The sequence below is a fragment of the Aptenodytes forsteri genome, unplaced genomic scaffold (assembly GCF_000699145.1).
Source record: "Aptenodytes forsteri isolate BGI_AS27 unplaced genomic scaffold, ASM69914v1 Scaffold387, whole genome shotgun sequence".
Taxonomy (NCBI): domain Eukaryota; kingdom Metazoa; phylum Chordata; class Aves; order Sphenisciformes; family Spheniscidae; genus Aptenodytes; species Aptenodytes forsteri.
This window is the reverse complement of record NW_008795368.1, coordinates 36,947-43,877: the sequence shown is the minus strand read 5'-3', so window position 1 is coordinate 43,877 and position 6,931 is coordinate 36,947. Positions and strand designations below refer to the sequence as shown.

General features: G+C 37.5%; 1 protein-coding gene across 1 annotated transcript in view; it reads left to right on the top strand.

Moving 5' to 3' along the window:
* ANKRD31 (ankyrin repeat domain 31) overlaps positions 1 to 6,931 on the top strand; it is a 76,202-nt gene that overhangs the window by 35,077 nt on the left and 34,194 nt on the right. The window contains exons 12-14 of the mRNA XM_019472351.1: positions 1,746 to 1,807; positions 4,143 to 4,182; positions 5,411 to 5,527. Of these exons, the coding sequence (XP_019327896.1) occupies positions 1,746 to 1,807; positions 4,143 to 4,182; positions 5,411 to 5,527 (219 nt within the window). The remainder of the gene's footprint in view (positions 1 to 1,745; positions 1,808 to 4,142; positions 4,183 to 5,410; positions 5,528 to 6,931) is intronic.

Sequence of the window (6,931 nt, the reverse complement as noted above, 5' to 3'; positions counted from 1 at the left end):
GTTGTTCAGCCTGGAGAAGAGAAGGCTCCGGGGAGACCTTATTGTGGCCTTTCAATACTTAAAGGGGGCTTATAAGAAAGACGGGGACAGACTTTTTAGTAGGGCCTGTTGCGATAGGACAAGGGGGAATGGTGTTAAACTAAAAGAGGGTAGATTCAGACTAGATATAAGGAAGGAATTTTTTATGCTGGGGGTGGTGAAACACTGGCACAGGTTGCCCAGAGAGGTGGTAGATGTCCCATCCCTGGAAACATTCAAGGTCATGTTGGATGGGGCTTTGCGCAACCTGACCTGGTTGAAGATGTCCCTGCCCATGGCAGGGGGGGCTTGGACTAGATGACCTTTAAAGGTCCCTTCCAACCCAAACCATTCTTTGATTCTATGATTCTGTAAGTTTAGAATCAGGGCAGTAGGAGTAGGCAGGAGTTACTGGTTTCAGGTTAATGCTACTGTAAGAGATTAGCCTGACAGGGACTGTTGTATTTGGGAGATCCCATGATTAGAGGTTAGGACTGCAGCCACCAAAGGTCACCCAAACCATTCTTTGATTCTATGATTCTGTAAGTTTAGAATCAGGGCAGTAGGAGTAGGCAGGAGTTACTGGTTTCAGGTTAATGCTACTGTAAGAGATTAGCCTGACAGGGACTGTTGTATTTGGGAGATCCCATGATTAGAGGTTAGGACTGCAGCCACCAAAGGTCATCTAGATATTCTGAGCCTTAACAAAGATTGGTGGGCTAAAAATATGTTCAAAATTATGGTTTGGGTTAGGGTTTGGCTTAATCAGTGTTCAATAGCTGGACCATTAGGCTTAATTTAGGACTAAGACTGGCAGGATCCAGTGGACTAACAGTGACCCTAAGGCTAGGGTTAACATCTGGCATGCCAGATTCCCTAAAGTGGTGGAGAAAGAGTTGCCATGCTGTGAAATGCCTATTAAATTTAAGGCTGCTTCCAGTGTGGGTTGTTGAGTGAATCTTAGGACTGGGGTTGGGGTTCATGTTGCAGTACAAAATAACAAAGGGTGATGAGCTAGATTTTTTTCAATAGGTGTGGCTAGTCTAGGTTTAAGAACATATTGACCAGAAGTAAATACATAGCGTTGCATGGATTAAGTAAGTATATTAATACCTAGAATAAGATCTTGGTAGCTGCTATACTCTTTTTATGCCATTTTGTCAGCACAGGTATCTGGAAAGCTAAAGCAAACCACCAGCAAGGCGCTGAATTGGTGCTGGGGAACATCCTTGCCTATTTTTACACCAATGACTTGTCTTTAGCTACTCCATCCCTTTCCCTGCCCAAATATGCTATACAGGGAAAGATGTAAGCTAGGCTATCATCCCACCGTCGCTGGTTTCAGAAAAGTCTCTTGGGGATCAGGGAAGCCTGTTAGAAGTTAAGGAAATGTAGTAGCTCCTCTAAGTTTCAAAAAGAATTTCTCAGGTCACTAATCTTCAAAAAAATTTGGAAGCATAATGTCATACTTTACTCTCACCTGTCCTGCTTTCTACAAGATGCCACCTGCAGCAAAGATCAGATTCCCAAGATTTTAATATATATTTTATGTATTGATATGTTTTAGATTCTAATAAAACCCTTATGGCTTGGTAATTTTTCTGGATAGCTAAATGTGGTAAGTACTGTTACACACAAGATTGTGGACACAAGATGGTGTATATGTACAGTAAAGTATCATGGTCTCTTCAATTCTGGTTTCCTTCTGTCTTTCATTTTCATTTCAGGTGGAGATGATTTAAAGAATATGTTAAATACTCAAAGCATAGAAGATACAAATCTGCACCAGGTACATCTTTACAAAGAATCCTGATGTTAATTTGATGCTGAACTGTTAAGGGCTTGCTAGCAGTCTTCAGTAAACTAAAGCAGACGACTATTTCAGAAATGTGTTTCAAAACCAGCATATAATGTACTAGATGCTTCATACCCAGCAGGGACTGAAACAGAGTGATATTTAATGTTATGCCAATTCTTTGGCAAGCAGTTGCTGATCCTTACTGGTACATGGGATAAGCTGCAGCCTCGTGAAGATGCAAGACAGAGGCAATCAGCTGCCTCTCATGGACAGTGGTTCTCGCTGAGGTTTTGCAGTTGCTGCAGAGGTAACTTAAAAAAAGCATGGTACATCAGTGTCCCTTTGTACTTGCAGAAACCTGCCTGAAATGGCAAGATGATGTCTGGCTTGTAGCAGTAGGGTAGCTGCTTCTTGCCTCTGTGTTGTGTTTTGATAGGAAAGGGTTAGGGAGCCACTGTCTTGCACAGGGGTTGCACAGTTATGCTGTGAGATGTCAGTAAGATGTGGGAGCTAGTGCCTCACATGAAGACAAGACACCATAATCAGTCACTTGGGTCATAGTTTGTTTGCGTATAGCACAACAGCTTTTGGCATTAAAAGCTGTACTCACCTCGTTTTCTCCCCTTTGAACAATGATAACTGGTAATATCTGAAACATATAATGCAGTGTGCACAGACACTTTATTCTTGCTTCCTAAAGTTTTATGTGGTTATGATAACTGTCCTTGTTACTCACAGTAGTCCAGTCAATGGTGTCCTTAGAAATGTTATGCTATAACAGCATCCATGGTGTATAGTCTTAGATTACACTTTAAAACATTAGTTGATTGACGAAGGATATTCTCCCAGTAGAAGGTGTTGTAAACATTCAATTGAGAAAACCTATTACTGTGGCTGTGTAACTGATGATTTCAACAGTTGTGTGAGTTGTTGCAGTGTTTGTGATCTGGGTCTATCTCCAGATATGAAGTAATCAACAGGATAATTCTAGTTAGTCATTGGCCTTTGGAGCAGTTTTGATGCAAGATTGTCATGAGTTAATTCTGCGTGTTTTTGCTGTGTTATTTCCCTTTCTTTATAATTTCCTAGAATCATTGCAGACAGGTTTGCCAGAAATGTGAAACTGTAGCTCTGGTATATGACCACAGAAGCAGTGTAGTTTTAATTCTTTAAAGGCAGAGCATTCATTCGAAAACAATTCAATTTTCAGAAATAAATAAAAGTGTAAAGCACTTCAGTAATATTTATCATTGGATTTCACCCATTAATTTTTACACTTTCATACACATATTTCTTAGTTCCTTAATTTCTTTGTCCTGCTGTCTTAAAAATCTGTTCAGGCAGAGGAAATCAGTTAATTTTATAATAGCACAGTTTTCTTTTAGTATATAATAAAGCAATTTATCAGAAAATGAAATTAAGTATATGGCCTGTTTTGCAGATAGAATTAAATGCAGATGGCACAGTTCAACATGATAATACTAAAGCATCAAAGGAAATGTTGCTGAAAATGAGCAAAGCAGAAAAACAAATTTGGTGAAATACAAATAATAAAGTTCTTCAGGATTCTAAAGGCAGAAAAAGGAATGAAAAAAAATACAAGTTCAAAAAAGACAAATAAATCTGCTATTCTTATATTAGAGGCTACAGCCAAGAGTAAAACTATTCAGAAATAATGTCTCATGTTAGATGGACCTCATGTTTAGGTCCACTTACAAACCAAGCAACAGTTAAATTACAGAAAATGTATTTCCCTGATGGTGAACCTAATGAAATGGGCCACACTGTTGCTGTTTCTAATCATAATTGTTGCATCCCAGTTGATGTAGGAAAACTGAGGTAAGTCAGACAGAATTGCAACAGGAACATGAATTCAACAGTGGTAGCAGTGAAAATGCATTTACAGAGGAAAAGGGCAGAACTGGTGGAAGCTCAGCAACTTCTGTTGTAACGGGAGGAGATCACCAGTTTGCATTGCCCCCCATCATGGTTTCTGGAGAAAAAGTGTCTGCACAGCATTCTCAGAGTACTGATTTAACAGAACTTGATTCTCAGTCAATACTTACTTGCTTTGACTTCCTCTCACAATGTATCTGTTTTAAAGTTACAACAGGAAGTCAAGAGTTATGACAGTGATCAACATAGTCTCAAACAGAGTTACAGCAGTAGTTTGAGTGACAGGAATCTAAATACCGGTACGATAATACCTTCAGAGCTAATTACTTCTTTGCAAAAGTTGACAAATCAAGTTAAATTTGATGTTGATGGAAACAAAATTAATGGATCGGCTCTAAGTTTAAAACTCTCTTTACCTTTGTTTGAACAGATTTCCTTACAGACAGATCAGTCAGAACCACTGTGTGCAAATCTTACGGATTCAGGCAGCACAGACATACCGCAACAGACTATTGTAAATGAGGTGCAAAACATTTATACTAATATATCTGAAGATGGAAGCAGCCGCACTGAACAGACACTTCAAGCAAATGCAGAAACACTGTTAGCACATGAGCTTTTAGCAGGTACTAATGGAGAAAGTGTTTCTGGAAGTCCTTATAATTCTACCAGTGGTGTACTAAGCACCATTGAACAAAAGGCTCCACAACCGGAGAAAGGAGGGAGGATCCTGCTTAATGCAGAAGAGAGTGTTGAAGGATGTCACATTGAAACTGAAAATGCTAGTAGTTTAGAGATCGAGCCTATAGCTCGATGAAAAGGACATGCTTCAAATTAGACTAAAGAGAGAGGAACTTCAGGAGACCAACTCAAAAGCAGATTTGCATTTTGGTGTTAATGCAGACAGCAAGTCTCCTTATTCATTTCATATTGTGGAAAATATGCAGAAAGAAACCTCCCAGAAAACAGGTGCCATGTTTTGTTTGAAAATAATTATTTTATGAGTTTGTTGTAAGCATTCTGTGAATTTTATTAAAAAAACCCAACTGTTGGTCTCCAGAGAATATATTTTGCTATAAATAAATAGCAGACATATGGAATGTGTTGTGGTACAGTCCACTATGCCAGATTAACTAGTTAGTAATTTTTGCTTTGTGTTTTTGGGGGCTGTTTCATATATCCAAGTCCCCATTGTATTTACCAAAATGTGACCGCAATGGTTATTACAATAATTAGAATGAATGTGACCGCAATGGTTATTACATTAATTAGAATGAAAGTCTTAAGTACCTTATTTTTTTTAATACCTAAGAATCAATAATGGTCATATCTTCACAAAGGAATCTTTGAATTGTTTTGGATTCAATTTCAGGACTTTAACATATGGTGAATAGTGGTTAAAGGATTTATTTTGTTAATGTATTTTCAAAAATCGAGTGAGTTACTGCAGGCATTTTTTAACCTAGACTAGGTGGTGATTTTGACATTCATTTTAATATCAGTTATAATTTCTGAAATTACTGAGTATTATGTCATAGATACTCTTAAGTTCTTTTGTTAAACTAACAGATGAAGAAGTGTTTGCTGGAGTAAGTGGAACAGAAGGCACTGAAAAAAAAGGAGAAGAAGGAAATGCAAAGACCAATGTGCTTTCACAGTTTACTGAAACAGAAGTCCAAACTAAAAGAGTAAAATTAGACCCTCAGGAAACAAGCCAAAAGGCAGCCTTGTATTCCAGTAGCAGCAAAAACAAGCTTTCATCTAATCAATCACAACTCAGTCAAGCATCAGAACAGCAAACGTCCAAGAAATCAGGTGAAAATTTAATAATATTTTATAAAAACAGTGGAGTTTTTTTCCAGACATACATGAAGAAGGCTTTTCGTAATACATGAGGGAAAGTTTGGGAAAATATATATAGCATGTTGAGCAAATACTTTAGTGAGTTCCAAATACTTGAAATATTTCCAGAACTTCTGTACTCCGTTTTATAGGATGCACACACTTACTCTGTTTTGTTTATGTTACATTCATCCGTCTTCCAGCATTGTGGTTGAGGGGATGCAGGATCATAACCGAGAGCTTAAAATAACATTAAATTGATCCTTAGTTAACTATGTTACATAAATAATAGTTTAAAATAACACTAAATTGGTCATTAGTTAACTATTTACGTATCACAGATCAAAGAAGAAAACCTGGCTCTCTGTATATTTGGCACACATATATCCACTTATATTTTATAGACTATATCCTCATCAGGCACCAATCAGCATAGGCTCTGATTGTACTGGTACATTTGGTTTTAGCTGTAGTATAAAAACAAACCTACTTATGTGAGGATAAGGATCTAGCATCCTCCGGTAGTTATATTCTCTTCTGCCTGCACATACAGCTTTCTGTTCAGCAGTTTCATCCCATGTCCAAGACTTGCATTTATCTTGTAGCCTTACCACCACAATAGAGCCCTGATCCAACTGATTACTCATCATAATCCCATAATTTTTCACTTACTGCTTTTTTGGTAAAGCTGGCAGTCATCTTGTGTACTTCGGTTCTTTCTGGAACCAGAGAATCACAGCACTCAAGACTTGTTAAAACCAAAACCTGTAGTTCAGATGGGATCCCTCCTCTCTTAAAACTTTTAAATGTAATGTATCTGGGCCACTGATTTAAAAATGTTTATTCTCATATCATTTGGCATTCTCCTTAACTTGTGTTGAAATGAAAAGAACTATGTTGTTAGATGATAGGAATTTCTTGTGTAGCTTTGCCTTGATATGGAATAGAGTATTTGTCTTTTCTGATTATCTTAGACAATTCTGTCATTTCTCTCTAGTAATTAAGAGTTTGGGAATTATTTTTTCTGGTTCTGATAGATTTTAAAATACTGCCTTCTTAGGACCTTAGCTGTCTGTGACTATCTCCTTGTATTCTTTTGTTTTCCACAGCGGTTTTCTACAACTCCTTATTTATATTTGCTACCATTCACATCCCATTTTTTCATTTCTCATTTACTAATGAGAAGTAAAGGTTCCTAAGCCAGGTTAGTTTTTGAATCGGTGCAGCTTTTCACCTTGAGTGTGGGATATGTTGTGAAATACTTCCTAGCTATTATTCATATTTTTCTGCTGACATTTTTTTCTTCAAACTGTTTTTTATTTATAACTGTTTCCAGCTCTGTGAAAATTTCCCTTTCAAATAACTGTTGTGTCAGTG